This window comes from Cryptomeria japonica, chromosome 5, assembly GCF_030272615.1.
Source record: "Cryptomeria japonica chromosome 5, Sugi_1.0, whole genome shotgun sequence".
In the NCBI taxonomy this organism is placed as follows: domain Eukaryota; kingdom Viridiplantae; phylum Streptophyta; class Pinopsida; order Cupressales; family Cupressaceae; genus Cryptomeria; species Cryptomeria japonica.
The window spans coordinates 201,600,514-201,623,387 of NC_081409.1; the positions used below are offsets into that span (position 1 = coordinate 201,600,514).

Here is a 22,874-nt window from a genome sequence, read left to right on the forward strand (position 1 = left end):
AGGATTCCAGATCTTCAATTTCAGCCGCGTACCTGCAACCTACACACAAAAAAGCGAAGACGATTGGGGGGTTAGGGATTAGGGGTTTGCCTTTAGGTCAAACCCCGGTTTTGGAATTAACCAAGAAATGAGCAAGTGTTGTAAATGTAAATGTCTGTAATGTAAAACAAGTACTAATACCTTGTTGTAAGGATGTTTGTATCCTTATGTGCGAAGGTATAGATGTTGTTGTTTGTTGTATTGTTGTATGTTGTAGTAATAATATGTGAGTGATCTCCTCTTCAATGGTTGAATCCTTGTCTTGAATGCAACACTTAGCCTTGAATGGAGACTTAGAAGGAATGCTTGAATGCTTGAATGCTTGAACGCTTGAATGCTTGAGTATAGTTTCCACGCCTTTTCCCTCATGTATGTGTTATCCCCAAATGAGAGAGAAAAATGTAGTTTATATACTTGTCAATTAGGGCTGATAGACTGATTTTCCCGACCTTAGGCCGACCAGGAAAGTTTAATTTCCAATTTGCAAACAAAAAGACCCGAGACCCCTTAGGAGACCGGGCCCAAAATAGGACCCAGGGACCAGGGCGCTGGGTGCCATGGTCCTGGGGACCAGGGCGCTGGGCGCTCTGGTCCCACCTCCCGGGACAACAGGGTGCAAGGAGGTTCAGGCCAGGGTACTTGAAAAATGCAGTTTTCAGTGTCGTGAGCAAGTTTCGGGGTCTCCATTCAGGTTGCGTGTTGCGTCGCCATCGTGAAGACCGAAATGCAGTCGAAATTGCAAGTGTCGCAATTTTAGGACGCTACAATGGTGAAAATGGATAACAATAATAACAATATTGAAAGGCTAAATGAATTCAACCACAAAACCCTAGCCTAACAACAACAAAGATCCACCATAACATATGAAGATTACCTAAGACAATGCAAATCAAACGAAATCACAAAGATTATACCATCACATGTCCAATAGGGTTTTGATCTCCATTCTTCCTATCTCCATTGATCTTGCTTGATATATTTGCTCTCAGATTTTATATGCACAAGAGCTCAACAAAGAACGGAATGCGGTTGCAAGTAGGATCGTAGTGTAGTCCAGTCCTTAAGATTTTTCATTAGGGTTTGATAATGAAGAAAACATCTCCTTATATAGAAGACACTATATGAAATGGAGGGATAAGATTGAGAGGTGTAAAAGGAGGTCGGCTATGATTAGAGGGTAGGTAAAAGAAATAATAAAATAATGAAAGGGGTAGGTAGTGTATGAATTAAGAGATGAATGACATGTGTCATAGGTAGAAAAGGTTAATGAATTAATTAAATAAATAAAGATTTATATAATTAATAGAAGAAGTGGGATAATTAAATAAATAAAAATATTTATTTAATTTAGGAAAAAGGATAATTTAAATAAATAAATGTATTTATTTAAATGAGAAATAAGGCTAGAAGAGGATAAATGAATTAATTAAATAAATAAAGATTTATTTAATTAATAGAAGAATTAAGCTTAGGTAATTAAATAAATAAAATATTTATTTAATTAGACATGACAATTTTGGGTATCTACATTTTGCCCCTCTTTGAGACAATGCAGCTTGTCGCGTTGTTTCAAAGAAGATAAGACGAACTGGTACAAAGTTGCCCCAGGATGGGAATGATATGCCCCCTCGAGAGATTGGATGAAAATGTCTGAAAAGATTGCAGACAATCTCTCGATAAGAAAGAAAGGCTAGAATGGATTGACCAGATAAAGTGACAGAGTCACGGGATAATGAAGGCTGACTCGGGAAACGAGGGTGAGGGCTAAGGTAGGCTATAAGATAGACCACAGGGGAAAAATACATCCTCATTGTCATCTACACATCCACGAGAGCAGATTGCAGAGCAAAAATAGAGCAGCAACAGTTAGCAGCGATGGCCTTCATTCACAGATTCGACCGCGTTCGCCGATTTCAGAGGCCAGCAGAGGCAGGAGAGCCGGTAAGTACCACCAAACCTCCTCGTACCTTGACGCATTTAATTTTTGTCATTAATGCATGCTAGATAGGGTCATAAATGCACTTAGACTAGGGTCCAAAAAGTGTCAAAAAACGTCCAGGCGCGTCTGCGTTGGTGCCAGGCACGTCTGTGTTTGTGCCAGGCGTGTCTACATTTGAACCCGCGTCTGTGTCAAATGCGGCCGCGTCTGTGATGTTCAGGTGCGTTTGTGCCAAGAGGGCACGTCTATGTCGATCAGGCGCGTCTGTGCAGAGCATAGGCACGTTTGTGTCAATCAGGCGCGTCTGTGTTTTTCAGGCGCGTTTGTGCAGTCTGTAAGCACATTTATGTCAGGTAAGCGCATTTATGTCTTCAAGGTCAAATCGACAGTTCTGTGATGAACATAAGCTGTTGATTGGATAAGTTGCTAAGAGGATACACTCAAGCAGGTCCTCTAGGAAGACTAGGATAGATCAAGGCACTTTGTGATGAACAGGGAGTACCAAGATAGAGTACTTTGTGATGAACAGGGAGTACTAGAGTATGAGCAGCACTTTGTGATGAACAGGGAGTGCAAATGTGAGTAACACTTTGTGATGAATAGGGAGTGTCACACACGTAGTACTTTGTGATGAACAGGGAGTACCACTAGGATAAATAGCAACACTTTGTGATGAACAGTGAGTGTCACTAGGATAGATAGCCAGATGCATTTAGATAAAAAGTAGCATTTTGTGATAAACAGTGAATGCCACTATGACTGACATGAGTGATTTGCTTGACTGCAGGAGTATTTGCCGATGCTGGAGTCATGGGAGAGATTCCTATCGATGCAGAGATTGCAACCTGAGCTGACCTTCGAGGACCGAGCGGCTATTGAGGCTATGGGTCTGAGACATATTCTGTATGTGTCTGAGTTTCGAGCGAACATGGGACTGTTGACTATGCTGGCGGAGAGATGGCACTCCAAGACATGTACATTTCATTTGCTGATGGATGAGATGACAGTCACCCTAGAGGATGTATACAGGATTATGTGGATACCAATTGATGGGGAGCTGATTCCGTACGATCGAGACGAAGACAGGGATGCCCTTAGACGAGTGTTCCAGGATCCGGCATTGGAGATGAGGTTGGGACATGTGGCATGGGATACCATGACATGGACAGGATTAGCACTACCAACAGTGTTGGCAGAAGTTATCAGTGGGTTCCTCTGTCCGGATAGGGCGACACGAGGGGTGGTTGCAGAGGACATGAGGGCTAGGAGAGATGATCTTGGGGCGGGTCCTTCTAGGGCTCAGACTCCGTCGAGGCCAGCCGGCTCTAAGGGAGGGAGTTCATCATAGCCGTAGAGGGCTCCCTATGTATCAGTATTGTACCATTTTTGTATGATGATGTAGACACCTGCGGGTGATTGTAGCCATATGATTTTGACATCATTGTATCATGACACTTTATATATATATATGAGATGATTCATCTTTGTAACAACTACATGCATGCGTACCTGTGTGATGAGATGTTCTTATGTGATGCTTATGACATGGATGCAAATATGTACATGATGCAATGCAATATTTTTTTGTTCTTTTATATGTGTATGCATGATGCAAATGTGAATGTATGTAATGCAGATGAATATGATAATGCAAATTTAAATTGTGCTAACAGGTGTTGTGTGCAGGATGTGATGCAGTTGTGATATCTATATGTATGTATGAAATGCTTATATGTGGTAATGCAGGTGCAACTACATGAAATGAAAATGTTTTTGGTGTGTCATTATACTCAGTCATGTGATAGCGGGCTATGCGGACTCGAGAAGGATGATGGAAGTCAATCAAGAAAGGGGGATGGAAGACAGAAGATATGAAAGTGAAAGAGCTTATTGTGTGTTATCATCATTGAGCTTTATTATGGCAAGTAGGTTATGACAATCGAGGCATATGTTTGACCCAGAAAATCATTGTACCTATTTGCATGGAGATAAGACAATCACAAACAAGGAATGCCCCAGATCATACTAGACTCACAGTGTCCTCATATCCTTGGACAAGTCATAGCATTAATAAGAGACAATCCACAGACAACAAATACAAATAAGTGACGATACCCCATCCTCGCCTTTCTAGTCAAAGACATCCTGGAGATAGAATCTCTAGTTAGAGACATCTTGAAAAAGCTAAAAGACATGTCACCAAAAGATAAAATCAAAAGAAAACCAAGACTCGACACCAACATCCACTGCAGCCCTCAAGTTTAGTGTCTCTTGTCACTTGTATAAGTCTTATTTGATTGTGGTCACAATGTTTACTTTCACAGAAAGGATAGATAGCACTGAACCATAATGTTGTCTGAGTCTGTTGAAAGATTTGATTTGTTGAAGCCCATTGTTACTGTATGTGTCTCATCTAAAACTGACTGAATCCATGAAACTGATACTTTATTGCGAAGAAGACGGAACCTTTATTGCGGATATGTGATGCAAATGCTACTTTATTGCGGATTGTGCACAGATAGATTGAAGGAAGCTGGAAGAAACTGTACTCCTCGAAACATGTGATGTTCTCAGTTCCACACCCATCACTAGATGTAGGATTTGCCTTAGCCACAGATAGGATCTGATTTATTATGGATGGAAAGGGAGGTTTATTATGAATGGCTAACCAATCTTGGGTAGATCAATAACAAGCCATGATGGGTAAGTTTATTATGGATGAAATGGTCATGAGTGTGTGCAAAGTGAAAGGATGAAAGAGAATCCGGAAGAAGGGAGGAGCAATGTCTCTATGCATGGCACTAGTGACCCAGTTTTCACCATGGTACTTGCCCAGAGCGCCACCGAAGTGGTTTTCACTATTGGATGAAATTATTTCTCTTTACTTTTTTTGATTTTTCAATGTTTTTTGTGTCACAAGGCATCTATTTGCCAGGTTTTCACCAAGTAACGATTTTTTTGTTTTATAATTTTATTTTTTTGTATTTTTGAAATTTTTTGATTTTTTTGTATTTTTTGAATTAGGATATTCCGAAGAGCTATGTGTAGAACCTGCAAAGGTGCATGCTGTTGATAGGATCCTCCAAAGGTTCACCTTCTATAGTTGAGAGCTGATATGCACTAGATCCATATATTGCTGTAATAATGTAGGGACCAAGCCAGTTTGGTTCAAATTTTCCCTTCTTCTCTCTGCCTTGCTGATTTTTAGGATTTTCTCTGAGAACTAAGTCACCTACCTCAAATGTGCGAGGGTTGACCCTGTGATTGTAGCTGCGACTCATTCGTTGTTGGTAAGCCTTGAGATGATTAAAAGCAGTTTGTCTTCGTTCATCCAGTAGTTCTAGCTCTTGTAAGCGAGAGACCCTATAGTCTTCATCACTGATGATGTTTTGCAAAGAAACCCGTAAAGAGGGTAGCTCGACCTCAATAGGCAAGATGGCTTTAGTACCATAGACAAGTGAATAGGGTGTAGCTTCTGTAGGTGTGCGGACACTTATGCGGTAGGCCCAAAGTGCAGGATTAAGTTGGATATGCCAATTACGACCAGCATCGTCGACTATCTTCTTTAGGATTTTAAGGATTGTTTTGTTAGACGCCTCAGCTTGGCCATTACCTTGGGGGTAATATGGTGTGGAGAAATGATGAGAGATATGGAAGTGGTCACAGAGTTCACGAACATCCTAATTTTTGAAGGGACGCCCGTTATCAGTGATAATGGAAACAGGAATGCCGTATCGGCAAATGATATAGTTAAGGATGAATGTAGCAATTTGTTTTCCAGTAACTTGTGTAAGAGGCACGACTTCAATCCATTTTGTAAAATACTCTATGGCAGTGATAATGAATCTATGACCATTGGAAGGAGGGTGAATCTTGCCTATGAGATCGAGTCCCCACTGACAAAAGGGCCAAGGAGACGCAAGTGGTTGAAGTTCTTGTGCTGGCGCATGTATGAGGTCTTCATGAATTTGGCATTGCTTACATTTCTTGACAAACTGATATGAGTCTTTCTCCATATTGGGCCAGTAATATCCAATCCTGATGAGTTTCTTGGCCAAGGTAGGACCACTAGCATGCAGACCACATATCCCTTCATGCACTTCCCGTAACGCAATCTGAGCTTCGTCACTTTCTAAACATCTAAGAAGAGTGCCATCTAGACCTCACCGGTATATGATATCAGCTAAAATGACATATTGAGAGGATTGGTGAATGAAAGTGCGACGTTGGTTATTTGATAGATCAGGAGGTAAAGTGTTGTCACGTAGGTATGTGAAAATGGAACCATATAACTGGGATTCGGGACCGATAACACATAGCGTCTCAGTAGGCATGATCTCATATGAAGGGACCAAAAGGTTATCCACCAAGAACTCATAGCGGGTCTCGTTTGGAGGTAGATCGATTAGTGAAGCAATTATAGCCATGGCATCTGTGGCACAATTCTGCTCTCTTGGTATCTGCTCAAAGTCTATCTTTGTGAAGTGTTGTTTCAGATCATCCACCATTTGTTTATAAGGCATTAAATTTTCATCTTTTGTTTGGTAATCATTAGTTTCTTGACGGATGACAAGTTGGGAGTCCCCAAAAACACGAAGCTCCTGGATCTTCCATTGAACTGCAATTCGTAATCTTGTTGTTAATGCCTCATATTCCACTATATTGTTAGTGCAAGGAAATGATAAGCGGTATGATTTTGGTATAGAATCCCCTTGAGGAGTTATAAAGAGGATGCCAGCTCCTGCCCCATGCTGTGTGTATGAGCCATTGAAGTACAGTTGCCATGGCTTTGCATGTGACATTGTCAAAATGGATTCATCTGGAAATTCTGAATTTAGAGGAACATCATCTATCATGGGAGCATCTGCTAATTGATCTGCGATGGCTTGTCCTTTTATTGCTTTTCTGTCCACATACTCGATGTCGAATTCACTCAGGATCATTACCCATTTGGCTAGTCGCCCAGTAAGTGTTGCTTTATTGAGAAGATATTTCAATGGGTCTATCCTTGCAACTAACTTAGTCTTATGAGTGAGCATGTAATGTCGTAATTTCTGCGAAGAAAAGACCACGGTGAGACATGCACGCTCGATTGGTGTGTATTTTAGCTCGTATCCCACCAATGTGCGACTGATATAGTATACTGCTTTTTCCTTGCCCTCAGCAATTTGTTGTGCTAAGAGTGCCCCCAGTGCTGTTGGAGTAGTTGATATGTATAGTAATAGAGGCTGATCTGGAACTGGTGGTATCAAAACTGGCGGATTTAGAAGATAATCTTTGAGCGTCTGGAAAGCCTATTGACAGTTATCACCCCAGTTGAATTTGATGTTTTTATGTAGCAGGTGCTGAAAAGGATTACACTTATCTGCCAGTTGTGCTATGAATCTTCGGATGGACTCGAGTCTGCCTTGTAAGGATCGAAGTTGACTGATATTTCTTGGTGGTTGCATTTCCAAGATGGCCTTGACTTTTGCTGGATCAACTTCAATTCCCCTTTTAGATACACTGAATCCTAGGAGCTTCCCGGAGGTTACTCCAAAGACACATTTCTTAGGGTTTAATCTTACTTTGTATTTTTCCAACCGATCAAAGACAACTGAAAGTATGTCCAAATGTGTATTTCTGTCTATTGATTTGCCCAAGAGGTCATCAACATAATCTTCCACGGTGACGTGCATGAGATCATGAAAGATAGTAGTCATGGCTCTTTGATATGTAGCACTTGCATTCTTTAGCCTGAAAGGCATGACATTCCAATAGAAAGTTCCCCACGGACAAGTAAATGATGTTTTGTGTTGATCCTCGGGTGCGATCCTTATTTGATTATAACCAGAGAATCCATCCATCAATGATAGCATTTCATGACCTGCTGTGAGATCAACAATCAAGTCAATATTTGGTAATGGGAAGTCATCCTTTGGACAAGCTTTGTTGATGTCTCTGAAATCTGTGCAAATTCTGATGCTGCAATCTGGCTTACTGACAGGCACTATGTTGCAGATCCATTCGGGATAATCAATTGGGTGTATGAATCCGACATCCAATAACTTCTCAAGTTCTGCTTTGACTAGTAATGCCACTTGTGGATGCATTTTTCTTAATTTCTGTTTTACTGGTTTTGCCCCCGGTTTGACTGTCAAATGATGCATTACCAAATCCGGATCTAATCCAGGCATATTTGCGTATGACCAAGCAAAGTTGATTTGTCGCTCTTTGAAGAAACTTATGAATTTTGACCTTTCGGACTCCGTCAATGATTGAGCTAGGAATATGTTGTGTGGAACCTCTTCTGTACCAATGTTTGTTTTGATAGTCTCCTCTACCAACATGGATGACTTTTCCTCATATGATGCTGGGAGAATGTCGAGCCTTCCATCTTCGGGTGCCTCAGAGAGGTTTTTGCCCTCAGATACGTCCTTTCTTTTTACTTTTTTGGGGTCAGACAGCACCACAGTGTGGTTTTCGCCATAAGACCCTTGATTTGTTCTTATTTTCACATTTTTACGATTGGAAGGTCTGACACCCTCACCAAAATATGCCACGCTATTGAGTTCTATAGTGTATCCCGCTTTATGGTCTCTAGGGGGAAGATCCTCCCGTATGCCCAGATAGTCTATAAAAGCTTCATCATTTTGGAATGTATCAAACTGTGCAAGTCCTTCATGATCCCAGTCAATGAGTTGGTGGTGAACAAGGGGAAGGCCATTAATGTCTTCGAAGTTAGCGGGGCTAAGAGTGAAGATGCAGTTATATTTGGGTATGTCAAGGTAATTATTGAGGTCCTCGATGGCACTCTCCTCATCAGTCTCGATCACGAGCGAATCCAAATTATCATCACTAGTAGCACATTCCGGAACAGGTGTTCTCATCCTATGTGATTTCAACCTAGAACCTTGAGACAAGGACTGTGTGGAATCCTTATGGGTTGTTTCTTGACCAACTCTGAACTTGTTATAAAGTTCCTCTTCTTTTGTGGGTTCATCTGGCTCTCTGAATGTCTCGGTGAGCTTGTAGTCACTAGAAGACTTATCTGAACCCCATTCCCATTCGTTAGAATCTGTGGAATAGTGATCCTCTTGTTGCATTTTGGCAGCTTTGATTTGTAAGGCTTCTTCTGTACTTTTGGTGTGGACCTTGGAAGTTAAGAAACCAATTCCTTTCGAGCGTTCCTTCTTGAAAGTCAATTCAGGTTGTAAAGGTTCAATGATGCCTTCCTTTCGTAACCCCAGAGGGCTTTTTCCATCATACCCGAATTTTTGTAGAATTTTGAAGCCTTTGCCATATTTCTCACATGGTAGATTGATGTGGTCTTGTGTTTCCTCTTCATTGTCCCTAAAAAGCATTTGGTATAAATCTTCCTCTTCTAGTTCACCCCATCTTTGAAAGGTAGTAGGATCCCATTTGAGCATCATAATGGAGATTTGTTTGTTAGGATGTGGTCTTCCATATTCTTTTGGGGAACTCATGACTTGTCGTAAGTACATGGTCTGATTGAAAGTATATTCCCCCATGCCTTTGTCCTGAAGCTTGCCTTTAAGCTCACCTTGTTTTGATGTCGAAGGTTTTAATGACTTAGGATCAATGTATGCCGACGAAGGAACAGCCTCATGATTACTGGGAATGATAGTCTCAGTCTTTGATTTTAGGTTATTGTAGTATATGAATGGATTAGGATCACCGTTAACTGTTACTTCCACTCCATTATGATGAAACTTAATGCATTGGTGATATGTGGATGGAACTGCCCTCATTTCATGAATCCAAGGATGTCCTAGCAATATGTTATAAGTGAGATTTAAATCCAGGACTTGACAAACCACATCCTTTGTAACCGGCCCAACTCTGAGAGGTAAGGTGACTGTGCCCTTGGATGAACACTCTTCGTCATCATATGCTTTAATGGTGATTTTGTTTGTAGAATTCACAGCTTTATCAGAATATCCCAATTGTGTGATAGTGCTTAATGTGCAAATGTTTAGACCTACTCCTCCATCTATCAGGACTCTTTTTATTTGATGTTTGTGTATGAAGGCTTCAATGTGTAATGGTGCATTATGTGGCTGGCTTACGGAGGCGTCATCGGCTTCTGTGAATGTAAGTGAACGTGGAACAGAAAGGTATCCCACCATGGCTTGAAACTGGTCCACGTTCAGATCAGTAGGAACAGCCCTATCTCTCAAGATTTTGTCAAGAATGGCTTTATGTGCGGGAGATATGCGTAATAGCTCAAGGATGGAGATGAGCGTGGGTGTCTTCCCTAGCTATTCTACAAGGTCATACTCAGGTTTGGTTGATGAGGAGGCAGTGTTCTTGGCTGGAGCACCTTGCAAAGTGATTTTACCTCGACGGGTTGTAACATGACATTCAGAGGTAGGTTTGGAAGAAGATCCAACACCTTTTAGGACAATCCTGGGTCTCCGAGTAGAATTCTCAGACGCTTTGTCCTTGATGATAATGGTAGATACATAATTGTCCAGCGAGATGTGATTTATGGTTGAATCATAGTTGTAAGATGCTCTGGTATAATTGGTTTGGTCATTTGTGGGTTTAGCTTTTCCTTTGTCATGTTTTGGGAATGGTTCCTTAAACATCTCATGTTCTTGATTGGATGAGTGTCCTTCAATCTCAATGTCTCCTCTATCAATGAGATCTTGTATGATGTTCTTCAGTCGATGACAATTTCCTGTCTTATGACCCTTGCTCTTATGAAATTCACAATACTCATCATCATTCCACCAATTTGGTTTAACCTTTGGTTCATATGGAGGAAAATCTGGAACTGTGATTACCTTGTTTGCCACTAGCTTTTTGAAGACTGACTCAAGTGGTTCTCCCAATGGGGTGTACTTCCTTTGTGATCTGGAAGTTGTTTGGGTATTCACCTGATTGTTTGTAGAACTTGATCCCGAAAAGATGACTTTGGGTCGCACTGTGTTGGCATCAACAACACCATCATTGACTGTGTTCTTTTTTTTATTCCAAAATCTTGGCTTGTCTTTTCCTTTAAAGTCATCTTTGTTTTCCTTGAATATCTTAATGACTCCTTGTTCAATTAGGACCTTTTCTATTGCTAAGCCTTTTTCAATAACGTCCTTGAAGGTGGACAAACAAGCTTTCCTTAGATCATAGCCAATGTCTTTGTTAACATTTTGGGTGAACATTTCCACCATTTGTTTTTGTGGAATTTCACAATAGCATCTGCTGGCTATATTTCTCCATCTTTGTAAAAATGATGAAAAGGACTCTCCCTCTTTTTGCTTGGTGTTGCACAAAGTAGTGACTGATATGTCTGTCTCTATGTTGTAGGAGAAATGTTGAATAAATGCCTCTGCTAAGTCACCCCATGACTTAATACCGGGTGGAAGTTGGGAGAACCATTCCATAGCTTGATCACCTAAGCTTTGTGGGAATAATCTCATCAAATATGTCTCTTCTGTTGCTACCTCAATGCAAGCTGTGAAAAATTGTCTTATGTGTGCCTTAGGATCCCCTTTTCCTCTATACTTATCAAATTTAGGCGTCACAAAGTGTGTAGGAAAAGGAGGCATTAGAATGCTCTTGTCAAATGGATAAGGACATATGTCTCTCATTGTGTATGTTGGCTTTGGTGTATTTATGTCCTCCATTTTCTTTTGTAAGTCCTTGATTTGTTGTTCCAAACTGCTCTTAGGTGGAGATCGACTTCTTGGACCATATCCTATGTTTGAGGTACCCATTGGAGGAGGAGCATGTTGCATATATGGATGATATTGATCATACACATGTTCATATGGAGGAGGTCTATAATGATGCTGCGTATGTGGACCACTTGGTATAGATTCATGTTGAGGAACACCATAACTATTTTGCGCATGTATACCATACTTTACAGGCATGTCATGGTCTATTGTATTGCCCCCAAATTTGACACGGGGTTTCCTTGTGTCCAAATTTTGAGCATGTCTTTGAATATCCCACTGCTTTGGTGGTTGATCCTTAACATTGATATGTGATTGAGCATACTTTTCTCCATAAGACTTCCATAATGGTCTACGAAGGTGATTATCATATGTTTGACCCTGTGTATGTGGGACCTCTAGTTTTTGAAGCAAAGCTGATGGTGATTTAGGTACCATATGTGGTCCTCTATTTCCTCCACTATTAGGTCTCCTTTGATCCATGTTGGAGTGAGGTTGTTGCAAAGGTCGATTTTCCATTATTTGAGACATGTCAAAATCATGAGGTATCTTGGCTCCACTTTGTGCCATCATTTGTAAAAAGTATTGTCTATCCCTTCTCATTATTTCCTCAATCAATCGATTAAAATGGGGATTCATAATGGATTCTTCCACATCTGCTGAATGTACGGAAAAGTTGTCCATATTGTCATTATGTATAGCATTGTTGTTTATAGTGTCCATGTTCTCAACATTTGGAATGTTTCTATAGGCATCCATGTCAGGGAATGTAGTATGATCAGAATTGAAAAAGATATCATTGTCAAACTCATAAGAACTCATGTTTGCGGACTCTTGAGCCTCTTTAGTTTCTCTCCTAGATTTTTGAAAACGGGTTTCAACCATGAACTAGGTATTGACCAATATGTGTGAGACTAGATGAAAATGGAAAAAGTATGGAAGACCAAGAGTTGAATGGAATGTAAATGAATCTGAAGTGTACTTGCAATGTCCAAAGTGTAAAACCAAGTATGTATGTAGTAGAGTAGGTGTGACTTCCAAAGAGAGGATAGTTTCTCTTGATGAGGTAAGTTGACCTTGACTCTAAGTAAGACCAAATGAGACCCAAAGGTAAGAAACCTTGATGAGGGACCACTTAGCAAAGTGTTATTGTATGTATTGTGTTGACAATGTATGATGAGGACAAGCAAGTGACTTTTTGACTCAAGTTAGACAAGTATGACTATAAAGTGAGATGTGAAGCAATGATGGATTTTGTGAGATCCAAAGACAGGTTGAATGCTAGATGAACCCTGGAGAAATGACCTAGGAAGCTCAAGAATTCCAAAACTGACTGTGTTTGTTTGCTGGACTGTAACAGTTTTTCAATTCTGAACACAGACGCGCCTGTATACTTCACAGATGCGGTTTCCTGACACAGACGCGACTCTGTTTAACACAGACGCGCTTCTGAGATTTTTGCCAAATGTAATGTTGACTGTTGGAACACAGACGCGATTCTACCCTTCACAGACGCAGTTATACAACACAATCGCTATTATGTCTGACACAGACGCGTTTCTGTAAAATTTGTGCAATTTTTTCCAATCTGTGAAGTCGTTTTGTTGTGACCAAATCTGACTGTTTGACTATTTTTTCGTGACAGGAGGACACAGTGTTGATGAAGACCCAATGTTTGCAAGTGTCTAGACTCAAAGTGACTCTAAGAAAAGTGTGTTGTTTGATGTAAAATGTTTTTCATACACTTGAAGACACAAAAGACACAATGTTTTGCTGTTTGGTCTTGAATGTTTTGAATATTTAACATAAGTCAAGCACAATTCTTATGGCTGGCCAAGACAATAGTTGTTGATCCCACATGGGGTTTTACCCCTGAGGCTATGCTATTCAGAGTGTATACTTAGATGCTTGACCTCACTGGCTCCACCCTCGGCACTCACTTCTCGGGTCAGCCAAGCATCAGTCCCCACAAAAACTCCCCGTGGTGAACTTGGTATCTCTACTAAGAACCGTATGTGTGTGGGCCGCTACCAGAGGTCCGACCTCCTACCCCAACAACTAGAAGGATTTGGGCTTCTAAAACAAAAAGGTGCTAGTAAGGGCATCCGCTCATGTGGCCATACATGCGGCACTTTCAGCTTTGTAAATACAGAAGGCTCCCAGCCGGTAGGGGTTACGCCCTACAACTGATCAAATAAATTTGATCAAACGGGTTTATGGGGAGACATAGTGTCAGTATGAACTAATCAGCACACGTTATCCATAGTTTTCACCATGAATACATTTGTTTATAGTGGTTCAGAAGAGGTGGGTTTTCCTCGCTACCACTTGGGTCGTTCTCTTCTCACTAGTAGTCCTAATGACCACATGGGAAGACAGGCCCTCTAAAGATTAAACAAAAAGAGCCTATTGCTCAAGACACAAAAGACAATGATTCAATTTTAGTGCACCAATTGAAGTGTTTGCTAGTCTATGAAAACAAGGCACACAATAAAAATCCAAAAACCCTTGCCAAGGACCTGCAACAAAGAGTTGTTAGTAGTCTAGATTGTTTCAAATAATCACCCCTTCCTGCAAGCACACAAGTTAAGTAAATTTTAAACCCAAAAGACTTTGTGAAAATAGGGGCCTTCAACCAAACGATTTAGCTTCCAAGGCAAGTTGCACCAATTTTGTTAGCTAGATTTGAAAATGTTAGCCCAAAATAAACCAGATCTGAAACCCTAAATGCAAAATCCGAAAACTGAATCAATAAAAATCCAAAATTTAAAACTGGTAAACACAGATGTGATTACCCTCAACACAGACGTGACTGTGTGACATAGAAGCGGTTCTGTGAGACACAGATGCAACTACAGAACTCAGACACGCTTCCTGGACACAGACGCGGATTAAAACAACACAGACGCGACTTTACAACACAGACGCGCTTTCCTGGAACCTGCAAAATAAAATATTGCCAATAACACAGATGCGATTCCAGAGGTCGCAGATGCGCCAAAAAATAAAAAACGCGATCCGAAAGTGCGCAGACGCGAAAATATCAAAATGTTGCCGAAAACGTCAGATCTGCAACTTCAAAATACAAAATTTGCAACAAGATGTTAAATGCAAAAAGGGACAAGGGTCCCACCGGGCGTGCCAAAATGTATATGGTGAAAATGGATAACAATAATAACAATATTGAAAGGCTAAATGAATTCAACCACAAAACCCTAGCCTAACAACAACAAAGATCCACCATAACATATGAAGATTACCTAAGACAATGCAAATCAAACGAAATCACAAAGATTATACCATCACATGTCCAATAGGGTTTTGATCTCCATTCTTCCTATCTCCATTGATCTTGCTTGATATATTTGCTCTCAGATTTTATATGCACAAGAGCTCAACAAAGAACGGAATGTGGTTGCAAGTAGGATCGTAGTGTAGTGCAGTCCTTAAGATTTTTCATCAGGGTTTGATAATGAAGAAAACATCTCCTTATATAGAAGACACTGTATGAAATGGAGGGATAAGATTGAGAGGTGTAAAAGGAGGTAGGCTATGATTAGAGGGTAGGTAAAAGAAATAATAAAATAATGAAAGGGGTAGGTAGTGTATGAATTAAGAGATGAATGACATGTGTCATAGGTAGAAAAGGTTAATGAATTAATTAAATAAATAAAGATTTATATAATTAATAGAAGAAGTGGGATAATTAAATAAATAAAAATATTTATTTAATTTAGGAAAAAGGATAATTTAAATAAATAAATGTATTTATTTAAATGAGAAATAAGGCTAGAAGAGGATAAATGAATTAATTAAATAAATAAAGATTTGTTTAATTAATAGAAGAATTAAGCTTAGGTAATTAAATAAATAAAATATTTATTTAATTAGACATGACAATTTTGGGTGTCTACAGAAGGCACTAATTTGGGATTAACAGGAAGGTGTGCCAACATGGTGTGATGCTTCACAAGTTTTTTTTTTTCCCTTCCACATTGCTTTGGAGAATGTTTTTGGGCTAAATGTTTATACTCTACATGTTATATTTGATTAGGCTGACCTAATTGATGCATTTCCTTGAGCCAACCTAAGCGTGTATGGTATTTTGTGTAAGTACAAAAGTGTGCATTTGTAGATGAGCAGTAAGAACACAGTTTTAGATGTTCAAAATAGTGTTCTTTAATCAACATTTCAAAGGATGTACTTCCATTTAGTTTAGCCAAAATTATTTTTTGCAATCAAATCTATTTTATCCTATCCCAAAGAAGTGATCTTTATGTTTGCAAGTCCACTATATCTTGTTCTAGGTTGTGCACCTTACTGTTCAAGTCCAAATTAAGAGCATTGATCTTCCTTGACCTTAAGCCTAAAACTTTGTAATCAATTTTTTATATAGTGAGGTAGTTCTCATCGTGGTTTTTTCCTCATTGGCTTTTTCACGTAAAAATCTTGGTGTCCTTGTGTGTTGATGTGTTGATATTTTGTTTTCACTTACTTCTACACATGTGATGAATGATTAATGAATGGTTAAGATCTAATATATGTTGGTTCACCCCCCCCCCTCAATATCGAGAAGTGTTCAACATATAATGAGTGGTTATGAAAATTTGGGGATAACAGCCTATGGTGATGTTCTTTGAGAGATTATTGTGAGGATAATTACATGAGACTTGATCCTTTTTAGAAGTGGCTATGTAGGCAGTTCTTGAGCAGAGGATGTCCTTGTGACCCAAGTCCATAAAGGGAATTTAGGATATAACTCAAATGTCTACATTTTTTCTTAAAATTAATAGTTCTCCCTTTTTAATATGCTTCATCTTGAGGATAAATTTGCATTGTATAGTTGTGAGAGCTCTTCTTTTTAATAACATGTCCCCAATATATAGGTTTGAGCTAATGAAATGTATCATGTCATCATCAAGCTTATTTTCTCTAAGGTTTGTGACTTTTGAATTTCCAAAATCTACTCCAATCTTATATGAACTTGTAACTCATCACTATCATCGTGATTTGTTTGTATAGTTGTGAGCTCTTATTTTTAATAATATGTCCCCAATATATAGGTTTGAGCTAATGAAATGGATTATGCCATCACCAAGCTTATTTTATCTAAGGTTTGTGACATTTGAATTTCCAAAATCTACTCCAATGTTAGATGAACTTGTAGAGTCACTATCGTCATGGTTTGTACATTTACAAAAATATATGAGAAGTCCTTTCGAGTTGATGGACCTCAATTAATTAGAGCTTGTGAATTGATGATTTTAACTTTTCATATTGGCTTTGTGACATGTATAGAAGGTATACACAACCAATAAGAAACAAGGGCATGATAAACTTGTCCATGACACGTATTTAATGATGATGTTGATTTAAGCCATTATAATTTTATGGTGAAGGAAACTCTTGTGTTCTACTTGCTCTAGAAATATGTTCTCGATTTTGTGTTTTTCAATAAATATGTTCTACTTGCTCAAGAAATATGTTATTGAATTTTATTACACTTTGGGGATTATATAAATTAAGCAGGAACTTCAGCTTTTTCATACACATTTGATTCTCATTTTCAATTGATTTTTCATATCCTACTTCTTTAAGCCTATTTATTCTCTTGTGTTGTTCTAGGCCTATTGTACATGATAAAATACATTATTTAATATTATTGTGTCTTATCACATTGCATTTTCTCATCCTAGTATGTATAATAACATTCATGTTGCACATCTTTCTATATAATTTTATATATTGTCCTAAAAATTTATTAGTTATTCTCATTTTGACTTTTTAAGTATATAACTTTCTAACTTATTTTCTTTGTGACCATGAAGAAATGATTTGATTTCATATTCCTTGAAAGTAATGATATTTTTCAATCACACTAGAAACATTTCTTTTTATTTGTTGTCTCTTTTTAGGCCCATACTTAAAATCTTACCATTTTAATTATCCTTCCATTTAATTTTTTATTGATTATTATTGTTTTGATTTTATAAGAATGTAATTTTCTAGCTATATTTTTTTTGTGAATCATTAAAAAATCATTTCATTTAAGATTCCTTGAAAGTAATGATGTTTTTCTATCACACTAACATTTCATGTTCCTCTTTTCATCTGTTTGGTGGTGAGTAAAGATAATTTTCTATCGTACAAAAAACATTTCTTATCTTCCTTTCATCTATTTGGTGGTGACCATATAGCCATTATTACCATAATTTGGATCGAACCCATTATAGTTCTAAATAAATATCCCTCGCATATTTCATTTAATCAATCTAAATTAAGTTTGAAGAATTTGTTTTTCTTCGCAATCGAAGGCCATAATTTTGATTACATTTCTCACGCAAGTCTTATTTTCCATTTGAGAGAAGACCAAAATTTTGATTTATATAATCTTCTCTTTGTTTTTAAACTGGTGGGCAAACAATCAGGCCGTTTTGAAAGGCTAACGGAAAGGTAGAACGTCAAGAGTGTTCCAACAAAAAGATGGACTACAAGCGTAGAAGCTTTGTGCATGAATGAACGTCCTCGGATATAAATCAATGAACGTCCTCGGTTATAAATCACATTTGGGTTCAACAAACATAACATTCTACTTATTGTTATTTCGTCTCTTCATCTGCTGAGAATAAGTGTTGTAAAGAGAGAAGCCTGGATGATGGGGAATATGAAAATGAGTGTCATAGGAAAGTTCTGTTTTCTACTAGCTGTTGTGCCTTTAGGAGCAGCACATGTATACCCAATTTATCCCAAGAATGAACATACCGAGATTTCCTCATTAGTTGAACGAGACATCAAGAGAATTGGCAGGAAATTACAAGCAGCTGTAAAGACTACTGTTTCTAAAGTTCAAGGCAGTGTTTATCCAGATGGGTAAGGAAAAAGAACAATCTTTCAAATTCAAAATTTTATTCTCATTGTGGATTCCAAATTTGAAGCTCATGAATATGAAAACTGAACTGCAGGATTTACTACATGAGTGCATGTATTGGTAATCCCGGCAAGGAATATTATCTGGATATAGACACTGGCAGTGACTTAACATGGCTTCAGTGTGATGCCCCCTGCCGAAGTTGTGCCAAGGTAAATAGCAATCACCCCTCATATTTTAGTTTTCGATGCAATTGCAGGAATGCTAATTATATTCTATGGTTGGTTTAGTGAGTTTGGGTTGTTTAGAATCTTGTTTCCACTGGCATAGCTATGAGTTCTTGTAGCAGTCCATACTGGAATGTTATTTGTGTTTTTCAGTTTGTGATTCAAATTGCTCCTTTCGTTCTCTGCAGACATCCCATCAATTGTACAAAGTACAAACAAAATCAGCTGTATCGTGCAAGCATCCTCTGTGTGAATCTGTGCAGAAAGCGAGTTCTCATCCATATGAATGTAAGAGTCCTTCCCAGCAGTGCGATTATGATATTAAATATGCTGATGGTGGGTTCACGATGGGAGTTCTTATTAGTGACATTTTCACGGTAAGACTCACCAATGGCACCATCGTCAAGACTGTTTCTGTATTTGGGTATGGCTTTTTCCTACCTTTTTACTACCATTTACTAAAAGTGCCAAAACTTGAGAAAGATCATGAATAAGAGAAGCTAATAAGCCCATAGATTATGTTCTGAAGCATCCAAGAGACTAAGATGTATTAAATGAATACTCATAGGACACTGGCCATGATTTGCAACCTGATGTGAATCTTGGCGTTTTCCTTTAGTGTTGATTGTTATGCTAAAGAATTTGAGAGTATCAATGACTTCCATTTTTCCTGTGACAGGTGTGGATATGACTGAAAGAGACACAAGCTACAGATGGTATTTTGGGTCTGAGTGGCGGTATAGCAAGTCTTTCATATCAATGGGAAAAGCAAGGCCTCACTAAGAATGTCATAGGCATCTGTATTGCTGGAGGAGGGAACAAAGGGGGATATATGTTCTTTGGTGATGATCATGTGCCTACCTCAATGACCTGGGTTCCTCTGCTTCGCGGGCCAGCATTGTAAGTTGGATTAAATAACCTCACTCTCTTTCTCTCTCATTTTCTTGAATTGAAAGGTCGAATTTAGTCTTTTAGGATGTTCTTGAACCTTTTTCTTATCTAAGAAAATCTATGAGCATCCAGTCACAAATCGTTCTTTACTTATCAGGAGACAGTACCATTTGGGATTCGCACAAATGATCTATGACGGAAAACCTCTTGCAAAGGATGGAGATGAAAAAAGTCTAGGAGACATAATATTCGACAGTGGCAGCACATATACATACTTCACAGAAAAAGCTCACGGCGCTCTTGTCTCTGCAGTAAGTGTTTAGAAATAGCCTTAATCTTATGTCAATTTGTTTGTATTTCTGACAATGCAAGGTTGATACAGGTCGAAGAAAACTTTGCGAATCAGTTGGTACGAGACCCATCAGATAAAACCCAGCCACTATGTTGGCGAGGGAAAGAACCATTCAGGTGCAGGGAATTGTTAGTTTGAGAATTTATTTAAATGAATCTTACTGCAAATATCTTATTTAGTACAGATTATATAAATTAGTGTAATCTTGATCCTATCATCTAATTCCTGTGTGTTTACCAGTTCCATTACAGATCCTAGGGTAACATTATACTTCAAACCATTAGTATTCAACTTCGAAAACGCAAATGCAAAGTTAGAACTCACTCCAGAGGGTTATTTGATAATCAGTGTAAGGATGCATGAAGTTTAAAATCATGCAAATTCCAGTCCTTAAATTTTATTATAACAAGGTGACCAGTGTCAAGACACAATACCTCAATCTATTTATTGTTCAATATTTCATGTATTCTTCACTAAGAAAACATACTGAATACCCATTACATATGAACAGAAACAAGGCAACGTCTGCTTAGGGATACTTCATGACACAGATCTTCCCTCCTTAAACATCATTGGACGTAACTGAAATTTCATACGATATATATGTAGTTTTACTTCTTCTAGGTTGTGTTTTGTGAGGCTGTTCACTAATTTCAGGCGTCCATGTGCCAGATGCCAGTAAAGCATTAATTTAGTCTTCTTAATATTTATCTTAATAATGCATTTGGTGTTACAGACATATCTTTTCAGGGTTATCTTGTGGTTCATGACAATGGCAACAACCGGATTGGCTGGATTCTTAAGAATTGCACGAAGTTTCGAAGTTCTCCATCTTATCCTTTTCCTGATAATAACTCTACAGTATATAGAATGAATTGTATATTTCAATGCTTCATGTGATTGTTTTGGGTTGATTGAATCTGTGCATCAAATGTGGCCGTTGTTAACCCTGTGCATTTGTATTTGGTTGTTTGTAATGTTCAGGTCTGGCCGCCGGCTCGAGGCTTTAGAAGATCCCCAACAGTCACCTGAAAGAGAAATGATTCCATTTGCTCAAGCTCTTGGGGATGAGCAGATTTTAGAATAAACAAGTGCCACACAGAGTACTTGCTTTTGATGTTTAGTTGGTAGTTGAGTTATCATAGATTATAGTTTGGGATAAAGAACTTTTTTATTACACTTATAATAGTATAATAAAAGTATTGTTATAAAAGTAGGGTCATATGGTGTCCATAGGGGTCATATGGTGTCCCATGAACCCTTATGACCTCTTAGGACACCATATGACTCCTAATGACACCATATTGGGTCGCTTTGGGTCATATTGTGTCGTTAGGGGTCATATTGTGTCCAACGACCCCTTAGGACACCGTATGACCCCCAATGACATGATTTGGTATCTTAAGGGGTCCTATGGTGTTGTTAGGGGTCATATGGCGTCCATAGGGGTTCATGGGACACCATATAACCCCTTAAGACACCATATGACCCCTAACGACACAATTTGGTGTCTTAAGGGGTCCTATGGTGTCCCAAGACACCATATGACCCCTATGGACACCATATGACCCCTAACGACACCATAGGACCCCTTAAGACACCAAATCATGTCGTTAGGGGTCATATTGTGTCTTACGGGGTCGTAGGACATAATATGACCCCTAACGACATGATTTGGTGTCTTAAGGGGTCCTATGGTGTCGTTAGGGGTCATATGGTGTCCATAGGGGTCATATGGTGTCCCATGAACCCTTATGACCTCTTAGGACACCATATGACCCCTAATGACCCCATATTGGGTCGCTTTGGGTCATATTGTATCGTTAGGGGTCATATTGTGTCTTAAGGGGTCCTATGGTGTCCCAAGACACCATATGACCCCTATGGACACCATATGACCCCTGACGACACCATAGGACCCCTTAAGACACCAAATCATATCGTTAGGGATCACATTGTGTCTTACGGGGTCATAGGACACAATATGACCCCTAACGACATGATTTGGTGTCTTAAGGGGTCCTATGGTGTCGTTAGGGGTTATATGGTGTCCCATGAACCCTTATGACCTCTTAGGACACCATATGACCCCTAATGACACCATATTGGGTTTCTTTGGGTTATATTGTGTCGTTAGGGGTCATATTGTGTCTTAAGGGGTCCTATGGTGTCCCAAGACACCATATGACCCCTATGGACATCATATGACTCCTAATGACACCATAGGACCCCTTAAGACACCAAATCATAACATTAGGGGTCATATTTTGTCTTACAGGGTCGTAGGACACAATATGACCCCTAATGACATGATTTGGTGTCTTAAGGGGTCCGATGGTGTCATTAGGGGTCATATGGTGTCCATAGGGGTCATATGGTGTCCCCAACATCTCTCCTCCTCTCTCTCTCTCTCTCTCTCTCTCTCTCTCTCTCTCTCTCTCCCTCTCCCTCTCTCTCTCTCTCTCTCTCTCTCTCTCTCTCTCTCTCTCTCTCTCTCTCTCTCTCTCTCTCTCTCTCTCTCTCTCTCTCTCTCTCTCTCTCTCTCTCTAAAATATGACCAATAAAATCCGATATTCAATTTAATCGGATATCGGATTTCTGCCATGTGGCAGTTTAGTTCATAAATGGCGGCAACGGGAATTTTTTTTGGGGACCACACATTTTTTTACTAAAATCGAATATCCAATAAAATCGGATATTGGATTTTATCGGATATCTGATTTTAGTACTAAAAACCAAGAAAAAAAGGGTTTGTGGGCCATTCTGTTGATTCCAACGGCCGACAGTCTGGGTCCTATTTTTTCTGTCGACGATCACGGGGTTGCAGATAGCTAGAGACAAATTAGTGCTTTTGGAGGATTCTTAAAGTGAAAACTTACAT

The 22,874-nt window shown here is 39.1% G+C and overlaps 1 protein-coding gene across 1 annotated transcript; it reads left to right on the forward strand.

Annotated features, from left to right (window-relative positions):
* Positions 1-18,310: 18,310 nt before the first annotated feature.
* Positions 18,311-21,080, forward strand: LOC131043076 (aspartyl protease APCB1-like). The gene is made up of 10 exons (XM_057976424.2): positions 18,311-18,525; positions 18,618-18,735; positions 18,939-19,127; positions 19,451-19,650; positions 19,799-19,952; positions 20,024-20,109; positions 20,234-20,342; positions 20,505-20,571; positions 20,730-20,889; positions 20,978-21,080. Exons 1-10 carry the CDS (start codon positions 18,311-18,313, stop codon positions 21,078-21,080), a joined length of 1,401 nt encoding a protein of 466 aa, XP_057832407.2.
* The last annotated feature ends 1,794 nt before the right edge of the window (positions 21,081-22,874 follow it).